The sequence below is a fragment of the Suricata suricatta genome, chromosome 7 (assembly GCF_006229205.1).
Source record: "Suricata suricatta isolate VVHF042 chromosome 7, meerkat_22Aug2017_6uvM2_HiC, whole genome shotgun sequence".
Taxonomy (NCBI): Eukaryota; Metazoa; Chordata; class Mammalia; order Carnivora; family Herpestidae; genus Suricata; species Suricata suricatta.
The window spans coordinates 11,271,736-11,295,458 of NC_043706.1; the positions used below are offsets into that span (position 1 = coordinate 11,271,736).

Here is a 23,723-nt window from a genome sequence, read left to right on the forward strand (position 1 = left end):
GGGCTCCCGGCTCGGCCGCCCCCCGGGAGAGCCCCGCGCCCTGGGGCTGCCGGCGCGGGTGCTCGGCTCGGCAGCGGCCCCGTTCCCCTCTTGCTTTCAGAACTGGAACTGAACACCAAGTGCGTGGTGGAGATGGAAGGGAATCAAACGGTCCTGCACCCTCCGCCTTCTAACACCAAACAGGGAGAAAGGTAACGCGGGCGCCGTGAGGGCGGGCAGGGGGTCCCACCCCGCAGCCCCCTGCAAGTGGGAGCCCGGAAAATGGGAGTGCTCGTCCCCATTGTTGGGGAGACGGCTTCAAGTTCGTCGCACGCTCCTGTCTGAAGCTGTTGCAAATCCAAGTTCCTCTCCTCCCGCGGCACCCCCCCCTTCCTTGTCCCCTCCCATCTAGAGCGGCATCAGGCAGGACACCCCGGGCCACCGCCGGCACCAGTCCGCTGCCTCGCCGGCCGGCTTCGCGGCACCCGGAGAGAGGGGGCTGGAGGGAACCCTACAGACGACCAGTCCCACATTTTACAGACAAGAAAACTGAGGCCCGAGGGAGCAAGCGACCATCCCAAGGCCTTGTTTTCGTGAAATGCAGTGCCCCTCGGTTTTTCCTACCCCTCCCTACACAGTGTGCTTTATTTCGTAGAATTGCTTAGGGAGTTTGTATGTAAAATGGGGGGGGGGGAACCCCATAATAAAGGAGAACAGTATTGTATGATGCAGGCTCAGGCGTGGACCATTTAAAGTCTATTATTTTGTTGGTTGCTGGGTCGAGATAATGCCTGAATGTAATGCGCGAATTTTGATTTTCAAGGAAACAAAAGTAGTGCCCTGAGCTGCATAGACACTGGGGGGATGTTTATAAAGGGACTGCATTTACTAGATGGCAACATATTTGCATTTGAAAAGTGGTAACTCTTGGATCCTTATTAATTCTGCTCTATTCCTCGCAGCAGTATGGGAAAATGCCTTAAAATAATTTGAATATTTGGCATTTTTCTGGTAAGCTCCTGAGAAGAAAACGGTTGGAATTCATTCAGTATAGCACTGCAGTAGCTTGTTAAAATAGAAAAAAATGAAAACTGTAGGTGTGACAGAATCAATTCGTCTGGGACAGGAGTATCAGTGTGTTTCTAAAAGTCACCTGTTGATCAGTGTGTTACAATTTAGTGATTGGTTCTCTTGGGAGGTTTGGTGCTGAATAGGGACGGAAGTAGGGTTTGTTATTTTATAGCTAAAGGAAGCAACTCTTAACCATAGGGAGTGCGCTCCTGTTAGCTACTGTTTAATGATGTATATAGTCATGTGGTGTTCAGGCACAGATTTGCTAAATTTAGGGGAGAAAGGTGTCAGGAGGTTAAGATGGGAGTTCTTGGCTTTTTGTGCCGAGGCTAGAAATTTTTATTCAGTTTTCCAACTCCTTATAGCAGATTGTTAATGGTGATAGTAAATTGCTAAGTTATACCTAAAATGTTTGTTAAATGCTTTTCAGTAATGGATGTATCCTTGAATACTATTTTTGGATACATTGTAAATATTTGTCTTATTTTAGATACATTCATAGTGGAGTAGTTGTATATTTCACGGTGCTAGTGAACCCAACTGAGTACATTTAAATATTTACAGATTAAATTAGGTGCCCAAAGCATCAACATTTTTTCTAAAACTGGGGATTTTTATATTGTTTCCCCCCCCAGATTCTGCTGGGTCAGATTCTTCAATTAGCCAGGGAAACAGGTAGAGCATTAATACTAGCTCCTGTTTCCTAGCTCCAGCTTCTGTTTCCTTTGCCATTGGCACCTGCTCCTTGTCACTCTTAACCATAGGAAGTGCTACTGTTAGCTACTGTTTAATGAAACGAAGCTTTGTGACTCGTGAGGAGAAACATTTAATTCTGCAGAACTTGGATAGAAATGATAACTAGTTGATCATTTTTAGGGCCACCACGGCAGTTACTAATCAGGATCTTTTAAGTAAAGGTTTGTGGGCTGACTTGGGGATTTATCCATCTGCTTGCTTATTGGAATAGCCCCTTCTCTGAAGCTGTAAGAATAACATTGAACTATGGGGGTTCTCTTGGTGTGTCCTCCTGACAGATAGGATTCTTTGGTGGATGGACCCTTCTGTGGGGTTCTGCCTGTCACTCAGTTTATAGAAAACTTGAGTGGAGTCACCTCAGCAGAGCTGCTTGTAGGTTAGGACTGTGGTCTTTGTGAGGATGGAGACACCAAATGCGTTTTTGATTTTCATTATGCGGCTTGGTTTCATGTTTCTCCATCAGGTTTCCCTTAAAGCAACAATGCATTTAAAAATAGAAATGATTCCTCCCTTGGGCTCTGGGTTGATTAATTACAACGATGCCTCATGTTATGTTTGCAGTTCATTTCTATCGTTTGTTTTGGGATAGAGCTCAGGGCAAGGTGGCACTATTATTTTTCTTACCTAGAAGTTCAAGTCTACAAATAATATTGGCAGACCTGTGTCAGAGTGAGAATTAGTATTTTCCTGAAAATTGCAAGAAGTTACAATGTATTAACCATGAGTAGAAAATTTAAATTAGTGGGTGAAAGTTTTCAGTCTTACAAGTAAAGACAAGCAAGGGTGCTTTGATTCCTAGGGAAAGAAACAGATAAGCTTAGCTTTCACAATTTTCCTCCTTTCTGAAATCAAAGCCAAGACTACAAGTTGAGGACTAAAGGCTTCTGAGGTTAAAGAGATTTGTTTTGCAATGGTAAGATAACAATACACTACAGAGTTAGAAGTCAATATGTATATATGATGTATAATATATAATATATAAAACAATACCAGATTAATTGTTGACATATATACTCATTACCTTTTTGAAATATTAAGACATATATGAACATGTTTCTTAAAATTCTACCACATTTACCATTTAGGAGTTATTTATGAAGTTCAGATCATTTGGGCACCTTTCTCAGCACAGGCAATCCACAGATTACTATGGGCCTTCAATATTTTTGATATGTACCCTATCATTTGGAAATTACCTGTTTCCTCTTCTGTCTCCTCTTCGAGGTTGCAGGCTCCCCGAAGTCAGGTACCTTATCTTCCCCTGTGGCCCACGTCTCCAAATAGCACCTGACACATAGCAGGCACTCAGCAGAGGTCTGCCTGAGTTAGGGTCTCCAGTGTGAATGGGGGTCCTGAGGAGGGGCTGTGGAAGTGACCCAGGGTCCTGGCAAGCTGCAAGGACAGATAGCATTTGTGTCGGTCTTGTGGTTGCCAAGAGTGTAGGTTCACATCTTCAAGATCAGGACAAAGTCCTTTGTCAAAGCTTGCAAAGCTTTACTTCTGAAAAATTCTAAAGATCAAATCAGCCCTGCCACAGATTACTTCTGACTGATTTTGTGTCTATGCATGCGGCACGTGGACTAGGACGCGGAAGGAAGGCAGTCCAGTGGGGGGAGGAGAATGGCAGCCTCTAATTTGCCAAAAGAGGTGCTAGTGTAAAAATCGGAGTGTCAACAGGCACATAGTACAGAGTCTTCATTTCACCCTGCTGGGATTCCCCCATCCCTCCCTCTCTCCAAAACAATGTACATTTTCAGACACACACACACGAATCTATTTTTTTAATGTATATTTTAATACCCATATGTTAATACTCATTCATTCTTTTTTTTTACATCCAGTTTGGATGGGAGTGGTGGTTTGAAAAATATAGATGGGTGACTTATGAATCTGATCTTTAGAACTTTTCAGAAGTAAAGCTTTATTATGAAGAGGCATAGTGGAACTTGTTTCTGAGAATTTTTTTGTTCTTATTTTATGTAAGTGAATTGTTGGGTAAACATTCAGAGCAATGTGCACATATAACCTAGTTAGGCTGAAAGAAAAATGGGCTAACTTCAGGCTGTTAGTAAAAGAGCATCAAAGTTTTAGCTCTTGCCCAAATTTTCCAAATTGCAGGATGTGGGGTGCAGCTTGTAAAGGGCATGCGCGGCCCCTGGAAGAGAGCTATGTCTTGGTCAACGGTGTATATATTTTCTGGTTTATGTATTATATGTTGTAGTTGTTTGTTTGCTTTTTTTTTCCAAGTTGGCTTTCTCTGCTATCCCAAAGGCTTCTAGGATGGCTCCTTCTGCTCAAGTGTCCTTGTAGATTTAGAAATTTAGAGATTAGCGAAAGTCATGAAATTTGAAAAATAAATCACCAAAGAATCTGTAATATTCCACATTATAAAATTATTTGGATGACTTCAAATTCTCTTCTGTTTTCTACGTTGTTATATCTCTCTCTAGCTCAAATATTATAGTTGGTTGTAAGAAAACAGAGCATTTAGATTTCATTAATTTAAGAGTGATCATTCTTCATGCCTGACATTTGTGGTATTTTAAAGAGCATTATAATAGAATATTTTCATTATCTGTCAGTGCTTTCCATGTCTTTGTTTTAAAATAAAGGTAGATTGGAATTTCTTCTAAGAAATAAGATTAAACGTAATTATAATGCAATGTAGATTGGAGTAGTGTTTTAAAAATTATTTTGTTCACAGTCCACAGTGAAAAATACATTTAACATCATGGACTGTGTGTGTGCATGCACATGTATGAAGGTTCACAAAAAAATTTACTATGTGCAGTATATCTGTTATTTTGTGTCCCTCACTCTTCTAATTCATTTTGGAAATGATGGTTGACTTGCTGAATACATTTCATAATCCATGAATGGGTTACAAATTTATAATTTGAAAAACACAAGTTTAGTGGTTAAGAGGCTTGGTTCTGAATATACATGTGTATATATATTATATATATAATATGTATATTATATATTTATGGAATCAGCACATCTTACATCCAACGTGGGGCTCAAACTCAACCCTGAGATCAAAATTTGCATGCTCTTCTGACTGAGCCAGCTAGGTGCCCCTAGTATACGTAATTTAAAGTGTAAAGTACTATAATTTATATGGGCTATAATAAAAAAAAGACGGAATCCTCTTCATTTCTTTTCCCAGAGGCAACTACATAATAGCAATTTTAGCTCATTCTTTTGGAATTTCCCTCCATATTTCTAAATAACATACTGCACTAGTTTTTTATGTGTGCTGTGTTTTCTTTCTATGTTCTATCCCCACTTCACCCCCAAATTCTTCCCATCCTCCATTTTCCCAGTAAAGTTATATGGTAATTTTGATTATATCAACATTTAGCATTTACATTGTTTATATGACCATGTAATATAGTGAGCTGTTTATAGTTGAGGCATGTGCTCTTCTGTGATTTCTTTTCCTGTCGTACAGAATTTTTTGTTTTCCCTGGAGTTAGCAATTGCTTTTATTTTTTTCCTTTTTCTTTAATTTCCTTCTTTTTCTATGTACTTATCCTTAATTCAACATTTAAATTATCTGCCCCTTGCCTAAATCTCCTTTCAGGACATTGAAGGACATTCAAACACTTTAAGTACTCTCTTGATTTCATCTTCCTAGTGACATTTTCCTCAGGCCTTCCAATATGCTGCTTTATGAACCAGTATTCATCTGTGCCTGACTTAGCTATCATCTGGAATTGCCTGTCACATTATCCTGAGGATTTCTTTGATCTCTTTTCTGCGTGGAATCTCTTGTTTTTCTGTTTCCTTTTCCTTTCTCAGTTTACTGTCTTAATTTTGTAGAGCATATTCTTAAAAAAATTTCTTTTAAATGTTTATTTTTGAGAGAGAGAGACAGAACAGGAACAGAGGAGGGACAGTGAGAGAGGGAGACACAGAATCCAAAGCAAGCTTTAGCCTCTGAGCTGTCAGCCCAGAGCCTGATGTGAGGCTTGAACTCAAGAACCAAGAGATCATGACCTGAGCTGAAGTTGGCTCTTAGGTGACAACCCATCCAGGAGCTGCAGCATATTCTTTAGTAGCTTCCTTAGAAAGGGTGTTTGGAGGGTAACATTTTTGGAAACCATGAAAATTTCTAATCAAGCACTCCTCTCATTGATAGGTTAGGTGGGTATCAGATTCCATTTTAGGGGCATCTGGAGTCTGCTTTGGATTCTGTGTCTCCCTCTCTTTTCTGTCCCTCTGCTGCTCCCACTCTGTCTCTCCCTCAAAAATAAACATTAAAAAATTTTTAAAAATTAAATTTTAAAGATATTGGTGGCTCTATTGTCTTTTATCTTCCCATGTTTCTTTTGAAAAGTCCAAAACTATTTAGGTTTCTATTCCTTTAGATGTTACATAGGTTTTCACTTTCTAGGATCTTGTAGAATGTCCTTTTCTTCCTTGTTTTTGAGAAATCACAAAAGGCCTTTTAGACCTGGGAACGTGTTCCTTCTTGCCCTATCTTCTAAGAGATTTCCTCCACTTTATCTTTCAACCCTTATGTTTAATTTTTCTTTTATACTATCATAGTTTTAATTTCCAAGAGCTCATTTTTTAGCCTCTGCCTTTTTTTTTTTTTTTGGTAGTATCCTATTTTTGTTTCTTGGTATATTCTCTCTCTTTCAGAAGACATTAATGGTGGTTTTCTATGTATTGTCTACTTTTTTTCTTTTAAGTGTGTTGCTTTGTGTTGATCTTCATCTTCTCTGTTAAGGACCTTTGCTCAGATAGAGCTGAATGCAGCTAGACTCTGGTTTCTGCAGGCCGAGGACTGTATATGATTCATCTTTGTATTCTCAGTGCCTTGATTCAAGAATGCTCAACGCACCAACATACAGGATTTTGTAAGTTCTCTTCACTGCTTTAAAAAAAAAGATTATTGGGTGCCTGGGTGGCTCAGTCAGTTAAGCCTCTGACTTCGGCTCAGGTCATGATCTCACGTTCGTGGGTTTGAGTCCCACATCAGGCTCTGTGCTGACAGCTAGCTCAGAGCCTGGAGCCTGCTTACGGTTCTGTGTCTCCTCTCTCTGCCCCTCCCCCTCTCATGCTCTGTCTCTCTCTGTATCAAAAAATAAATAAAACATTAAAAAAAAGATTATTAAAACCTTCTGTCCAAACCCTGTTCTGTTTAACTTCCAATAACGGAAATAAAAATCATGATTTCCTTTCTCTTAAGAGCATATGTAAACCCTGTAATTGAAGGTAGTAGTTGCCTTAGATGATGCTTAATTACCAGCATTCATGAAGGTAATTAGTTGTAGCCAGTACAAAAAGTTGTAAAAAAGTAGAAAAATTTTACTTTTGTATTACTTTTGCAAACTTTTAGTTGATTTTTTTGGAGTCAGTTTTCATTAAAAAAATTTTTTTAATGTTTTTATTTATTTTTGAGAGAGAGAGAGAGAGGTCATGAGCAGGGAAGCTTCAGAGAGAGAAGGAATCACAGGATCTGAAGACAGGCTCCAGGCTCTGAGCTCTGGTCAGCACAGAGCCTGACATGGGGCTTGAACCCACAAACCGTGAGATGATAACCTAAGCTGAAGTCAGGCGCTTAACCTGCTGAGCCACCCAGGCGTCCCTGGAGTCAGTTTTCATTTTAAAAAATGTATGCTTATAGGGCTGGGAAAATTTTTCTAAAATGATACCAAACTGGCCAGTTTATCAGCCCGCCAGTTAACTTGGCTTCTTCTGGTAAAATCTAGTTAGAGATAAGTGGATAACTTGGATTATTTCCAATTTTTAACCAAATTCCATATGCTTCTGACTCATAATTTTAAGAAATTTACAGGAACAGGTTTTCTGAAGACATCAAGGTTTCTCAGAGTTATTCAACTACAGTTACCCTTTCAACAGTCTTCCCTGGAGCAAGAGTAGTGAAGGTGTTTATGCGTTGAGAATTTAAAGGAGTTTGGAGAACATTACCAGCACAGGAAACAAAATGGCAGAGAAACCAACACAGAAATGCCCAGAAAGATTTCACTGAACCCGGCAATGTCAGAAATTCAGTTTATTAACAATAGGAAAATATGTATTAAAACAATCAAGAGTTGATTTGTGTGGGGTTCAGGAGCTATCCTTTCAAAAAAGGTCACTCTGCAAAACATTTCTGGACTTTATGTAAATATAAGAAGGAAATGTGAGAAATTCCTCTTTGGAGATTAGTTTATTTGGAATTTTATCACCCAACAAATACGTGGAAACTAAAAGAAAAAATGTCAGGTTTTCACATCTCTAAATTTTATTTGTAAAAACGCATAATCCTTATATTTGAGAATCAAATATGACGTAGAATCTGAGGTTAAAAGGAAGAGTAAAAAGGAGAAATCCTAATAGGCTCTCTGGGATAGGATAATCTGTGTACTAAGCCTAATCATTTGCTCGAGTCCTATCTTGATTGCATGTTTCTATGTGATGAACAATTCAGTGAGTCACTCGTAAAGTGATAGAACTAATTTATCAAATTGTCCTTGCAATGGACTTTTCGCATCAAAGCACAATTGTATCTTTTTGAAGAGTTGCTTCCTTAGGTACTCTGAAGTGTGTTTTCATAGTTAACTTTATAAGAATTACAGCAGGGGGGCACCTGGGTTGAGCATCCGACTTTAGCTCAGGTCATGATCTCGCAGTTTGAGTTCGAGTTCCCCCATCCAGCTCTGCGCTGACAGCTCTGAGCCTGGATAGAGCCCGCTTCAGGTTCTGTGTCTCCCTCTCTCTCTGCTCCTGGCTTGCTCCCACTCTGTCTCTCTCAAAAATAAACAAACATTAAAAAATTACCAAAAAAGAATTATGGCAGAAAGAAAAACAGATGGGAGTCATTGCCTGGCCAAGACTGGCTATTCTTATCTTTCCTTTACCTTCCTTTTGTTCTTGTCCATGTAAAACACAGGTGTGCAATTACAGCTTTGTGGTTTGCTTTTCTCTCCTTTATATTTTTGTCGTGCAAGGTAAGTTTCACAATGATAATTTTAATAATTGAATAGTCTGTTGAGTTTCATATATTTTTTGACCATTTAAATATTTTTGGGCCTAAAGATTATTTCTCTTAATGATTATAAATAACTGAGAGCATCTTTATGAGACTTTTTAGAAATCTTTGCTAAGGCATTTCTTCAAGTTTGCTAACTTATAAATACACCGTTTGAATTGTACAATTACATGAACTATTCTCTTACATTATAATAAAATGAAAAGCTGATGCTTTACAGATTTAAGTCTGAGATGGGTGATGGGAAAATGGTTTTTGTAGGGGCAGTAACAGGACCGGTCATTCTCACCCTGGAGTGTGTGTAAGAGTCATTCGGAGAGCCCCCACCCCCAGAAAGTTCTGATTCAGTCGGTCTGGGATATGGCTTAAACATTTGCATTTCTAACAAATTTCTGTGTGACGTTGATCTGTTAGCGCAGGACCGAGCTTTGAGATCTGGCCGAGATTAGCACTGTTCAATAGAATTTTCTGTGACGGTGGGAAGGTTTTATGTATCTGCATCCAGTATGGTAACCATCAGCCACATATGGTTACTGAGCTCTGGACATGTGTCTGGTGCAGCCAAAGAACTGTATTTTAAATTTTACTTAATTTACATTAATTTAAATTTAAACAGCTACATGTGGCAGGTGGCTACTGTATCTGACAGCTCAGGTGTAGACATGATTGCTTTGTTTATTTAAAAAAATTTTTTTAAATGTTTATTTACTTTTGAGAGACAGCACAAGTGGGGGAGGGACAGGGAGACACAGAATCTGAAGAAGGCTCCAGGCTCTGAGCTGTCAGCACAGAGCTTGATGCAGGGCTTGAACTCAAGAACTGTGAGATCATGACCTGAGCTGAAATCAAGAGTTGGACACTTAACCAAATGAGCCACCCAGGTGTCCCTGAGGTGATTTAAAAATAGATGCCTGGGTCCCACCCCCAGGGCTGGCTAAATTGGGCTCTAGTACATTAGGCATTGGGATTTTTAAATGCTTTTCAGATGACCTGGTGACAATTGTTGTCTAACAAGTCGCTCCAAAAGTTAGTGGTCTAAAACAACCATTTGTTATGCCCATGAACCCTGTGGGTCAGGAATTCAGAGAGAGCAACGTAGGTGTGAGTTATCTGTTCCACAGTCTCTGGCCACCTCTGTGAAGACTAGGAGTCTGAGGGTGTAGACATTGGAAGGCTTGACCAGCTTGAATGTCCAAGATGGTTAACTCACATGGTTGCCAGTTGGTTCTCATGTGTGGCCGAGGTTGAACATCACTGGTCCAGCTTAATACACACTGGTTTTATGGGCCAGTGCCACACCTTGTGTTTATTTTACCATTTTGATTGTGATCATGTACTTATCATCATTAACTTTCTGAAAATTAATGTAGGAAAGCCTCATAAAATCAGCCTAAATATTTACCTTATTCCCATAATTTATGGAACTTTCATAGGGCTGCCTCACAAAACTAAGTAAATTCTCTCCCATCAAGAAAAGAAAAGGAAAAAAAACTCCTACTCTCTAGCCAGGTGTGTTTCATAAAAATTTCTCTGCTTATTTGGTTTTATTTGAATTGTAGCAGTAGGGCAAGGAAGTACCTCGGTTATCTAGATGTTAGACTCCTTGCTTCCTAACTGGCCTATCTCTGGAGACTGACTTCCTGGGAAGCATTAATTCTTCAGCTTTTCCAGCCCCCTGTGGGCCATAGTTCCTTGCCGCCGACCCCTGTAACAATGGGGCCGTCCCAGCCCCCGCTCCTATCCTGTCCCAGAGCCTGGGGACCCCTTGTATGTGGAGGGGTCCGCGTGGTGGGATGGGCTGGAAGCTGGGATGCTGATTGGTTCTGCCACTTATGTGATACGGATCCATGAGCTGGCCATCGATCTGTTTCCGTCTGACTTCATGCATCTGTAAAGTGTTTTCAGATAACGTGTAAAGTGTTTTCAGCCCTAAAATTCCACCTGTACTTACATGTACAGTTGCGTCCAACAGAGTAAGTAGGTAACTTCTGGGCTTAACTTCAGTAGGAACTGAAGTGGGTTGTGTTGTTACTTCTCAGAGTGTTAGGAAAACTAGGGAGGGGAGGGCCAGTGTTCTGGACAGGCTGTTTGCCGGCAGTAGCTGATGCAAGGATTGAAGGTGTCCACGGAAATAAGACAGCCACTAGCCCTCGTTCTCTGCAGTCACCATCAGCTAGCTGAGGACCTGGGGCCTGCACAGACATTCTGCATGCCTCCCACCTCGGCCGGGACACCAGTGCCCGTCTGTGCCCGCAGGGGATCTCGAATCATCTGATTTGGGCCTTTTGATTAGTTTTCTTCTAGTTCAGTTGTGCTTTTTTGGGAACCAGTGATTTTTAAGCTGTACCCACAGGCATGCAGCCGCTTTATGCAATAAGCATGTATGTGTGGGGGCGGAGGGATGACATTTCCAGAGCTGTTTGCTTAAAGTGTCCTTGGCTAGCTTGTTTTGTCTCTGAGGGTTCTGTTACAACCCTTTCAAATGGTGGTTGATGCTCCGTATTTCCTGTCTTCCATTGTGGGACCAGCTCTGGTTGAAGTGTGTGTGTGTGTGTGTGTGTGTGTGTGTGTGTACACACGTATGTCCCTTCTGGTTTGTGCTCTCTTATTCTTTCTTTCAAAAGCAGAATGGAGGGGTTCCTGTGTGGCTCAGTCAGTTAAACATCCAACTTCAGCTCAGGTCATGGTCTCACGGTTCTTGGGTTCAAGCCCTGCATCAGGCTCTGTGCTGACAGCTCAGAGACTGGAGCCCGTTTTAGAGTCTGTATCTCCCTCTTTTTCTCTTCCCCTCCCCTATTTGTTCTCTGTCTCTCAAAAATCAATAAATGTAAGAAAAAAAAAGCAGAATGGAGTTACTGATTCTGGGCAGCTCTTCCGCGTCTGCTCTGTAGGGGTGATGAGCTGGGCTGCTGCTAGGAGCAGTGTGAGGAAAGTGTCTGTTTGCCATTCCCTTGGGGAAAGAAGTTTGGAGTCCTGTGTTGTTTTTTTTTCTTTTAAGACAGGGAACAGGAAGGAAGCCTTGGAGGAAAGGGAAGCTTTACTTTTTGCTGTTAGCTCTTTGTGTCGTCTTGAGGAGACACTCCCTGGATTGTACGTCCACCACCGAGGACCTGCTCTCTATCTTTACTTCTATTTATATAGTTAATAAAGTTTAACATTCACTATACAAATTGTACCAGTCACATTATTACATTGAGAAAGAACCTTAAAATTGCTTGTTTCAAGGGGAATGTTTTGAGTAAGTAGGGAGGCATGTGGTTGGGAACGCTTATCAAGATAATGGGGCTAAATTTGAGCAACCCTATCCAGTTCTGAACATCTACTCTTTTGATCTGGAGTTACCGTACAAATAGGTAACACTAGCATCGTCATATAACTGAGTATTTTTGAAGGCTTCAAGTATTGCTGGCTTTGATAGAATAATATTCCTCTCTGGAGGGTGACAGTTTAGTCTGTGCTTTCATAATGAATTATGCAGTGGAAATAATTTTCCAAAATTGCCATCCTACGGTATTCCTAAGGGACTTTTTTTTCCTTAAGTTTTCTAGCCAGGTTATTATTTAGCTAGTCTTTTCCAAGAGTGACTTCTAGCTTTCCTTTCTCATTGGTTCCCAGACTTGAGAACCAATTAAAAAAAAAGAAAGAAATAGGGGCACCTGGCTGGCTCAGTAGGCAAAGCATGGGACTTCTTGATCTCAGGGCTGTGAGTTCCAGCCCCATGCTGGGCCTAGAGAGTACTTAAAAAAATTAAAATTAAATAGTTTTTATTTTTTTTATGTCTTTATTTTACTTGAGAGAGAGAGAGAGAGACAGAGGGTGAACAGGGGAGGGGCAGAGAGAGAGAGGGAGACACAGAATCGGAAGACAAGCTCTAGACTCTGAGCTGTCAGCACAGAGCCCAATGTGGGGCTCTAACCCATGGACTGTGAGATCATGACCTGAGCCGAAGTCAGACGCTTAACCAACTAAGCCACCCAGGCGCCCCCAAAAAAATTAAAAAAAAAAAAAAACAATAGAAATAAAAATTTGGATAAACAATTTCCAACCTCTTTTATTTATTTTATTTATTCTTTTTCTGTTTATTCAGTTTTTGAGAGACAGAGACAGAGCATGAACGAGGGAGGGGTAGAGAGAGACACACACACAGCGTCCAAAGCAGGCTTCATGCTCTGAGTTGTCAGCACAGAGCCTGACGCGGGGCTCAAACCACGAACGCGAGATCATGACCTGAGCCGAAGTCGACGCTCAAGTGACTGAGCCACCCGGGTTCCCCATCCAACTTCTTTTAAATGTGCCAGGCGAGCACACAAAAACATGAACTGTATCTTGACTTAATAAAATCAACTGCTTAGCAACAGAAGGAAGGACATAATGGGAGTTTAAACATTGGATAAATTTAGCTTTATAAAATACCCACCACATGGTTAATTCTCTCCTGGGAATTGACAGAAGCATCGTGACAGGTCACCCATAGACTGACATGCAGTTGGATGTCCCTGGTGTCTGTGATGTCCGGTAGTACATCCCCTAGTACAGTGGTGCGTCTTTGACTCCTGATCCTTCAGGCTAAAGCACATACTGTCATGGAGTGCCTGGGTGGCCCAGTCGGTTTAGCATCCGACTTCGGCTCAGGTCATGGTCTCTTGGTTCACCAGTCTGAGCCCTCATCGTGTTCTGTGCTGACTGCTTGGAGCCTGGAGCCTGGCTTCGGATCCTGTGTCTCCCTCTCTCTCCCTCCCTTCCATCCTCCCTCACGCTCACTCTCGTGTTCTCGTTTTGTCTCTCAAAAATAAGTAAAACCATTAAAAAAAACCCCACAATCAATGTTAAAGGATTTTTTCCTTTTAAAAACTGAACAAAGCATCCTCTTTACTTGTGTATATAATTGAATATTTCCAGTGATACAAGGTACATCTCTGCTTTTGTAGTTTGATATATCGAAATCCGCTGACCAACCTAGGAAAAAGCCTGAATGGAGCTTAACATTTCTTAAGTAGAGTAAGTTACCTTGTGTCCACACCGAGCTTTTATTCTCAGTGAAGGGAAATCTTTTATTTGCCTTCTGTGGTATTTCAGCGGCCATTAGTTGGGTATAAAGAACAAAGCATGGTGACAGAATGGTGTAGTGGACAGAGCCACTGTGAACTTTGGGGCCACCTGCTTCTGTGTGAATCACTTACTGACTGTGAAGTGTTAGCAGGTCCCTTAAGCCTCAGTGCCTTGGTCCCCTCATCTATAAAATGGGAATAATGAAAGTGCAGACATGGGAGTGATTATGGGGATGAGCACAGTTCCTGCCACATAGCACACACTAAGTGCTGATAATTTACCATTTTTGTTACTGTGGAACACTTCAAGCTCATTAACCTGAGCTTTCTTCTTAATACCGTTTCTTACTCAGCCCAAGTTCAATCTATGAAGTTTTTTTTTTAACATTTCAAAAGAGCAGTTAAAGTAGGAAACCTCACAATTCTTTGAAGTATTATGAAATGTCTGATTACTTTTGATTGAAATGTGTATGTTGGAAAGACTCTTTTGTCTTGGCAATGACTGTGGACCTTCAGCCCTGCGTTCTAGTTACTGGTGCTGGATTTTGTTACCTTAGACATAGTGTGTTCTCAGAAAGTGTGGGCTTGTATTTTGATTATATTTCTATTACTCAGATATGATTACTGGTTAATAGGCTTTATTTAGTGTAGGGGACTCATGGATGGTGACAACTGCCTAGACATCAACTGACTGCGGCGGCAATGACTGTCTGAAGGTACTGAAACGTTGTGTTCAGTCATATTGGCTTTCTCTGCCTCTATTTTTCTTCCTGAGGCAACTGACTTTAGTATCCCAGTCCTGGGCTGCTGATTCTTGTTCCAGTGGGTTATATAGGAGACATAGACTCAAGGCATCTCTATTAAATGTTCAAAATAAAGAAGTGATTTTACTTATTTATTTGGTTCTCTGGCACCCATTAAATGAATGTATTTTATCCTTGGACCTATTTATTTACTTACTTACTTACCATAATCTTTTTGATTTTGGCTTTTTTTGTTGTTGTTACCACACTGAAATTTGGAAAATATCTTTCAGCTATTTCCTAGGAACACACTACGGTTGTCTTCCTTTGAATTTCCTGGTCGTTTTTAAAAAATACTTCTGCAAACATATATGCATGTGCATTTGTAGTCAGTTTCTTTTAATTAGGGAATGATGCATGCCGTTATCAAGAAATCTCGGTCAGGTTATCCTGTTGTGTGCAGAGATACAGAAGAACCTAAAAGGTATATAACAGAAAGGTTTTGATGTGCTACATACTTTGTACTTTTACATGAATGAACTTGAAATGTGTGCTGGCTTTTCTCTTTGTTCCCTGTGCATGTAAAACATCTGAACCACCATTCATGGCTTGGGAAGTGGGGAGGGGCGCAGGAGAGTGTTTCTATGCCATGGCCTCTCCTTGCCCTGAGGGTGCCCTCAGAGTTCACTCCTGCCACCCCTTTGTTCCACTCCTGGGAGCAAAGAATAGGGTGGGGCAGGGAAGCTGGAGGAAGGAGGAAGGGATCAGATGTGGGCCCTGAGTGCCAGCTTCCTGATGGCCTTAACGCTTCAGCCTTTCCCCAAGCCATCTCTGTGATCTACAGACCACAGCAGGCTGAGTGGGGAGCACAGGCCAGGCTACGTGTGTCTCACTGTGTAGCTGGAGTGTTATATTTTATTTTATTTCTTAATATTTATTTTTGAGAGAGACGGGGTGGGGGCAGAGAGAGTGAGAGACACAGAATCTGAGCAGTCAGCACAGAGCCTCGTGTGGGGGTCGAACTCACGAACCATGAGATCATGACCTGAGCTGAAGTCAGACACCTAACCATAAGCAACCCAGGCTCCCCTTTTATTTTTTTAAAGTTTATTTATTTTTGAGAGGGAAGGAGAGAAAGAGAGAGAGTGGGCACAGGGAAGGGGCAGAAAGAGGTGGGGAGAGAGAATCTCGAGCAGGCTCCTTACTCTCAGCACAGAGCCCAACACAGGGCTTGAACTCATAGACTGTGAGATCATAACCTGAGCAGAAGTCAGATGCTCAACCAACTGAGCCACCCAGGTGCCCCTGTAGCTGGAGTGTTTTAAAATATCTGAAGTATGTATTAGCTAAACTTCCATTTTCATTGAAAAGACAAAGCCTTTTACTTGATTAGTCATTCTTGGTGATTAAACAGCCATTAAGCAGCATGTATCAGATCCTGTCAGGAAGTATCATTCTTGGTGTGACACTAAGTGCAGAGGAACGTTTGTGTATCAGGATTCTGAGGGACGAGATCTAAGGACTGCGTGAAAGTAAATAGATTTCAGATCAGTTACATGCTTGCAGACCTTTGCTTGCTTCTGTTACCAGGTTTGTTTGTTTGAATTAACTTGAATGCAGTCTTTGACTTAAATATCTGGATCCTCCATAGCCCTGCCCTGGCTGCGGGTGTTAGTGACAAGGCTCTTCTCCTCCCTACGCCTCCTATTTGGTGAATTCTTTCTAGGGATGTTGGTGACCCTGGTGTGATTGCTGAGCAGAGATCGGTTATACCCACTTAAAAGTGGATCCATTCTCCGGGTCATTCTCGTGCCCTTCCTCCACCCGTTGCCCTGAATAAAGGGAACAGTAAATGTTGCAGAGGCCAGCTCGTTCACCGTGTCTGCTGTCTGCAGAAGATGGGCTGCTGCAGACATGCAAGTGCGGTGTGCCGTTGAGAGAGGCTATCGTTTAGAAACGGATGTACATTTCAGGGCCTGCAAGTTGGGGAAAAAGACTGATACATTTCTAGTTTTCTAAGAAGCTGTTTTTCATGAAAGTTCTTCTTCAGTTGCTTGTGGCTTCTCGTCTGCAGAAGGCGGCCCTTGAATAAAGGCTTTTAATTTTGCAGCAGGGTGATTACATCAGTGCACACAGCCACATGGCACTAATCATAATTGCGAGTGTCCCTTGCGTGAATGTTGTGAAGGAGCCTTGGCCAGTGTCCGGCGCCAGCTGCTCTGGGCGGGGGCTGCTGCCTGCAGGCCAGTCCTCACAGGCCTAGCGTCTCATAGGCTCTGGCTGGGTTTGCAGACAAATGCAAGCAGGGCTCCAGACCACTTTGCACCATCTTAGCAAATGATCATTGGAGTATGTCCTCTTTGCAACTTCGAGGACTTGTCTTTCATTTTGGCCGGGCTTTAGCCGTAGCACTGGTCTGGAGTTCTGGGAGGGAGCTTGGCATGTTACTTTTTTTAATGGACAGTCCAGCCTTCTGTTTCTCCATTGGCGAAAGAAGAGCTCTGTGGACGGTGGAGAGGAGACAGGGCTCACAGAGGAATCAGATGGGGACCTCTGTCCAAGGACACCTCCCACTGGCCACCTCCATCCCAGAGGCCAGCTGATCTTAGAATGGTGGGCACAGCTGGACAGGTGGGAGGGGACCCAGGGAATTCCGGTCACACAGCCTGGGAACTATCGGTCTGCGAGACCTCTTCCAAGCCTCTGGTCCTTCTCCACTAGTTTCTCGAGCGTTCTTACAGGTTGGAGTCACAGCTTACGGTGAACGTCCTGTTAGTGTGTCACACATGTGCTTGCTTGTGTGTGTAATTCCGTATTTATCTCACCCACAAGCAGAATGATCCTTGTAAAGTGCTCTGTGTTCATTCACCAGAAGTTCATTATCATGAACTCTGTGAGTTTATCTGTGGAGTGCTGAGTAAATGTTTCCAAACACTTGAGTGGGAGATGCTGGAGTCCAGCTCCAGCAGGTCCAGGGCTCCCTGAAGGAGGACGGTGTCGGCGCGAGAGAGTAACCAGCTCCACGTCCGGAAGAATTTGTGTAAATGGCTTATTACCCCCCGTCTTGACAGCACACTTGGGGGCAGAGCCCCCCGTCGTGTTTATTGCGTGTTCCTTCCCTATTCCTTCCCCCGGTGGCTAGCGCATGCCTTGTGCAGAGGGGTTGTTCTCTGGATGTTTCATGACTGGATACCACGAGAGATGGGGGTGCATTTTACAGGAGGAGCTGTGCCTTCGTACACGGATCTGTGGGCAGAATGGTTTTATTTCATCCTCAGGCTGTGTCTGTCACATCACTTGTGGTTCTCCTGCTTCTCGTCTGGGTCCCACGAGACCTTTAATTTCCGCATTAGATTATTACATAATGATAGGGTCTGCACACTTGTGTGGCTTTTGGGTAATGGCGGTACACACGTGCTTCCAGACCCTGACAGCTGTGCCCACCACTGCCTCAGGCTCCCAAGCACAGGCCACGGCTGTTAGCGCGGCTTGCGGGTGGGGGATCCAGCCAAGAAGTCACACAGACTTTGCCAGAGTTCACACTGCTGCTGTTTTATGCACACCACCTGCATGGCAGTCCCCAGCAGTGAGTTCCCGGCAGGTAACCCGTGGGAGGGGGTCCTGTCCTAGGCAGAGTGATGACCGTTTCATTTCCTGTAGTGCCTGTGCCGTGCGGTCCCAGACTCGGGTGGACTCCCACACCGGCCTGACTCGGTTGGTATTGACGTGAGTCAGATGATGGGTGGTTTTCCCTGCGGCCGCATGGAGAGAGAAGGGGGAGGTACTGGGAGGTTGCCTGGGCGCCTTCCTCCAGCCGCCCCTTAGGTCTGGGGCCAGTTCGCTGGGCACGGATTTGTGAGGGGCAGGGCTGCTGACTCGCTTGCTCTTCTTCCTCCTGGTGGTGAGGGTGCCTCTCATTCCCTGGTTGCTAAGTGGCACTTAGGTCGATGCTGCGTCTTCAGCTTGCCCTGTGCCAGTTGTCTTTTTTTTTTCTTTTTTTTTTAAGCACTCATGTTAAACGAACGCTCCTAGGTAAGCCAGAACTCCCTGGGTTCGGAGGGAGCATGCACACAATGTCCCCAAATGCACATTGGAGTGGAAGTCATATGAGAATGGCATTTTGCAGGAATAGCATTGAATCTGTGTTTATATGTTAAAGTAAGTCATTGCAGACTTTATTAACTCTTTATTAAGACTACACGGGGCGCCTGAGTGGCTCAGTTGGTTGGGCGTCTGACTTGAGCTCAGGTCATGATCTCACAATTTTGTGAGTTCGAGCCTCACATGGGGCTCTGTGTTGACACTCGGGGCCTGGAGCCTGCGTCCGAGTCTGTGTCTCCCTCTGTCTGCTCTTCCTCTGCTTGCACTCTGTCTCTCGCTCAGTCTCAAAAATAAATAAATACTAAAAAAAAAGACTATACAGACCTTGTTAAATAAGCACCTCATGAGCAAGTTCCTTTGGAGGCATCCCCCCATGATTATGAGGCACAGAGTCACAGTTCTGTGCCTGGGCCTTGTGGGTTCAGAAATCAGTTCAGGCTAGCAGAGGAAATGCACCTGGGATCTTACCTGCAGGGAGAGATGGGGGAGGGGCTCACCGGAAGTGGTTACCAGTAGCAACAGCTGTCTCCTGGGGTAGTTCAGACCAGAGGTCACCAAGCACCTTAGCTCCTGCAGCATGTTCCAGAAAGGCTCTGGATAGTTTTCTCGGCCTTAGACAAGTCTGGTTTCCTGACCTTTGAGCAGCTGAGTGTGAGATGGGCTCCTGCTAACTCTCCTTTTTCACAGCACTCATAAAATGACAAAACAATCAACAAAACGGTTCTACTTCTATATCTGTAATCCAGGTGTCTGTGTGGCTGACATGTTAGGAACCCCTGGCTGACTTTGGCATGGCTCAGAGTTTCTTCCTGCGGGGCCAGTGAGAGGAATGTATCCTTCTTTTTCTTTGGAAGTTTCCGTAACCTTTTAATATAGATTTATTTCTAACTAGAAAAGTGGGGCTCCTTCACTGTTAAATAATGTAGAAAATACAGGATATTAGAAATCAAGTACATTTTGTTCACTTTTGAACATTATGATGCATTTCCTGTTTTTCCCCCCCACTTTATTTGTATTTTTTTTTTTGAGAAAGAGCAAGAGTGTGCAAGTGCACACAAGTGAGGGAGGGGCTGAGAGAGAGGGAGGGAGAGAGAGAACCTCAAGCAGGCACCATGCCCAGTGCAGAGCCTGACACGGGACTTGATCCCACGAACCATGAGATCATGACCTGAGCTGAAATCAAGAGTCAGATGCCTATTGACTGAGCCACCCAGGCACCCCACATTTTTAACATTTTCTGTGCATGATACATAATACCACTGCGTTGAAGAACTTACTTCTTAAAGTTATGAAAACACAGCAATTGCATGCTGCCTGTAAGCTGTGCCACCATCTAAACATTGCATCCACACCTAGTCTGTTTTGAGCCAACCAAGGGTTGTGTTGCGTTTGGATTAGCCCTAGTAGATACTTTGTATTCACACTCTTTTTTTGTAAATGCTCAAATTGTTACCTCTTGACCAGTGAGCATCTTCTTAATTGTAGTCTTTCCGCTGCCTTTCAGAACTTTTGAAGTGGACTTGCTCAGTGGCAAAAATATGTTCCACAATAGTGAATACTTACTGTTTCAAGATATAACTCCTTTTAGTGGAAAAGAACTTTAGAAACAAATTAAATAATAATGGGCACACATAGGGCATTTCTGATGAGTACAAACATTACTATGTTAAGTCATTTTGGAGACAGAATTAAAGATACACAATTTTTGTGAGTTGACATTAATCATTTTCATTATTATTATTATTATTGTTATTATTACTTTATATTTTAGAGGGAGAGAGAGAATCTTAGGCAGGCTTCATGCTCAGCATGGAGCCTGACATGGGGCTCGATCCCATGACCCTGGGATCATGACCTAATCCAAAATCAAGAGTCAGACTCTCAACCCACTGAGCCACTCAGGCACCACCTGTATAAATCTTGCCTTTATCCTACTAACTGCTGATTTGAAAATATTTAGCCCTCATGTTGTACTTTTCAAAAATTTGATGAGCATGTGGTTATTTCTTAATCTTAAGTTATGACTAAAGCTAATGTCTTGTCTATCCCCACAAAGATAAATCTAAAGTAAAACAACAAGGTCAATATCAACCCTAATACTAAAGGCACTAGAAAAGTCCCAAGATTTAACATCACAGATGTCTTCAGTTGCAAGTGCTCTGAAAACATCTCACTAATGAAGCGCAGATAAATTACTTTGTTTTGAGTCACTTGTAATCATTTTTTCCCCCTTCCTGCTTCTATAAAGAGAATGGAACGTTTGACTCAGTAAAAGCAATGTGAATTTTGTTAAGGACCAGAGAACTGGTTTCTATGTTTGAACTCTTAAGTGTCTCTCACTGGTTGAAATAGGGTCTTAGGGAGATTTGTATCAAATACAACCAAAGTCTTATTCTTCCCCACCTATGATTTTAGATATTTGGATACTCTTCTCAGAGAGTCAAAGTTTGGATGGTTTGGAAGGCTAGCCTCCATGGAAAATCATTTATCACCTAATTAAATCTGCAAACACACCATTTCTAGAGGTTAAACATGACTGAAACTAAGAACTATTAGAATTAATCATTTGAGACACATGAGTTACCTTTGATTTTTTTTCATACCTTACAGAATTCTAAAAACATTTGTCTAGAAGAAAAGCAAGCCAACTTTGAAGCCTCACAGATGGCAATAACCTAAGCCCATAAAAAATTTGCCAGACTAGTATCATTTTTGTTCAGTTTTACATGTTATTACCAGCCCCTTCCCCCACCCCCACACCCACCCCCACACTTCTGGGTTTCTTGTCAAGAAATCAGCATTGGTATGTAATTGGACAGCATTCCACTTATATTTTTACTCCTTGGTAGAACTCTGGAATTTTCCACTGTTTTTATGAATTTGATTTGCTTGTCTTTTATCTAATGATTACAGTCAGTACATTTTGTTTGCTTTGTTTTTTCTACATTCTGGTGTCAACTTTTAAGAACAAAAGACAAGGTGGGGCACTTGGGTGGCTCAGTTGGTTAAGTGTCCGACTTCGGCTCAGGTCATGATCTCATGGTCCATGAGTTCAAGCCCTGCATCAGGCTCTGTGCTGACAGCTCTGAACCTGGAGCCTGCTTTAGATTTTGTGTCTTCCTCTCTCTCTGCCCCTCCCCCCCTCATGCTGTCTCTCTCAAAATAAAAATAAACAAAAAAATAAAGTTAAAAAAGGAACCAAAGAGGGGTGCCTAGGTGGCTCAGTCGGTTAAGCGTCCAACTTCAGCTCAGGTCATGATCTCGCAATTCATGGGTTTGAGCCCCACGTTGGGCTCTGTGCTGACAGCTCAGAACCTGGAGCAAGCTTCAGGTTCTCTGTCTCCCTCTCTCTCTGCCCCTCCCCTGTTCATGCTCTGTCTTTCTCTGTCTCAAAAATGAATAAACATTAAAAAAAGAAAAAGAACCAACGACAAGGTTTATTGAAACATCTTTTTAGGGGTACCTGGATGACTCAGTCAATTAAGGTGAAGTGTGTGACTCTTGGTTTTGGCTCAGGTCATGATCTCACAGTTTGTGAGTTTGAGCCCTGCATCAGGCTTTGTGCTCACAGCATGGGAGCCTGCTTAGGATTCTCTCTCTCTCTCTCTCTCTCTCTCTCTCTCTCTCTGCCCCTCTCCTGCTCATTGTTCTCTCTCCCTCTCTCTCAAACTAAATGAATAAACTTTAAATAAATAAATAATAAAATGCTTTACAAAAAACCACCTTCTTAGGCCAATGAATGATCATAGCTTCTAACAACTAGACAAACTGACTTACGTGAATATCATTTGCATTTTTGTCTACCATTCTTCAAATGTGGTTTTTGAGAACAGTTCAGTGGCTGTATCATGAAGAACTAAAGAGCAGGAAGAGAGTTAATGGAGCTGATTTTACTCTAAACTGAGTAATTGGTTCTAGACGCTATTCTTTGAAATCCACTTTATTGAGGTATGATGTACCTACAGCAAAATGCACCCAAGGCAGTGGGTCAGGGTTGTTCATTTTCGAGTTAATGTGGAGGTTCATTTAGCTTAAAGTTGCCCTGTTATGTTCTCTCTGCTTCAGGCAGGGTAGATCTCTGCTTTCTCAGGAGAAAGCTACAGACACAGAACACGATGAGTCCGTCTTATTTTAGAGTTCTCTGCAGTGACTGCCTGTTTCTACCCAGTTCATTTTTCTTGAGAATGTCTCTGCTTTCCAACTTTCAACTCGTATGTGTTTATTCAGAGAAACATCTGGTGTCCCAAACCTTTCATTTTTGGTGGTAACTGAATATTTTAGAAACTCTTCTTGCTTCGCAGCCCCAGACATAATGTAGCTCCATTAATGAACTACCATTTGCAAATGTGTGTAAAATACATGGGTTTTGTGTGGGTATGACTGAGTTCTCCGTGCAGACTCCCTGAACACAAATTAGAATGTCTCTGGAATCCATAGAAGGTCTCACGAAGCTTCGGGCACGATGTCAGTTTTGCTTATTATTGTATACCCAGCGTGAAGTTTTGTGGTAAACACTGAAAAAATGATCAGATGTATTTGCTCCTTAAACTGTCACTTGTATCTAGTTTACTAACATGGTAATTTTTTACTTAGAAATAAGCGACACCAAAATGTGAGCATTGCCCATGTAATTTTATAGTTTTTTTATACACTCATGAAAATAGTGGATTAAAATCAATTTAGGGTTCGGATGAATAACAACAGGGGATTGGATGGAGTTAATGAAGTTAAAGTAGAAGAAGAAATTATATGCCAGGACCTAATCGAGACTATCACATTATACATTTAAGGTGAAGAAGAAGAAATGGAACCAATTTTCCAATTTGAAATATAAAGAGAGCCGGTGGGAAAAAATACATTGCTGTTGGAATTACCCAGTTGCAGTCTTTGCCTCTTAAAATTCAAATAACAGCTGTACTGCATTTATAGAGAATAGTCTCCACTATTTATAGCTTGAGAACTCGTGTTATAAGTAACAAACTATGTATTTGGATATTTATAGACATTTTACTTCACAAT

The 23,723-nt window shown here is 42.2% G+C and overlaps 1 protein-coding gene across 1 annotated transcript in view; it reads left to right on the top strand.

Moving 5' to 3' along the window:
• The window catches only part of KIF13A (kinesin family member 13A), a 201,719-nt gene that overhangs the window by 1,703 nt on the left and 176,293 nt on the right, over positions 1-23,723 (top strand). The window contains exon 2 of the mRNA XM_029943130.1: positions 101-191. Coding sequence (XP_029798990.1) covers positions 101-191 — 91 coding nt within the window. The remainder of the gene's footprint in view (positions 1-100; positions 192-23,723) is intronic.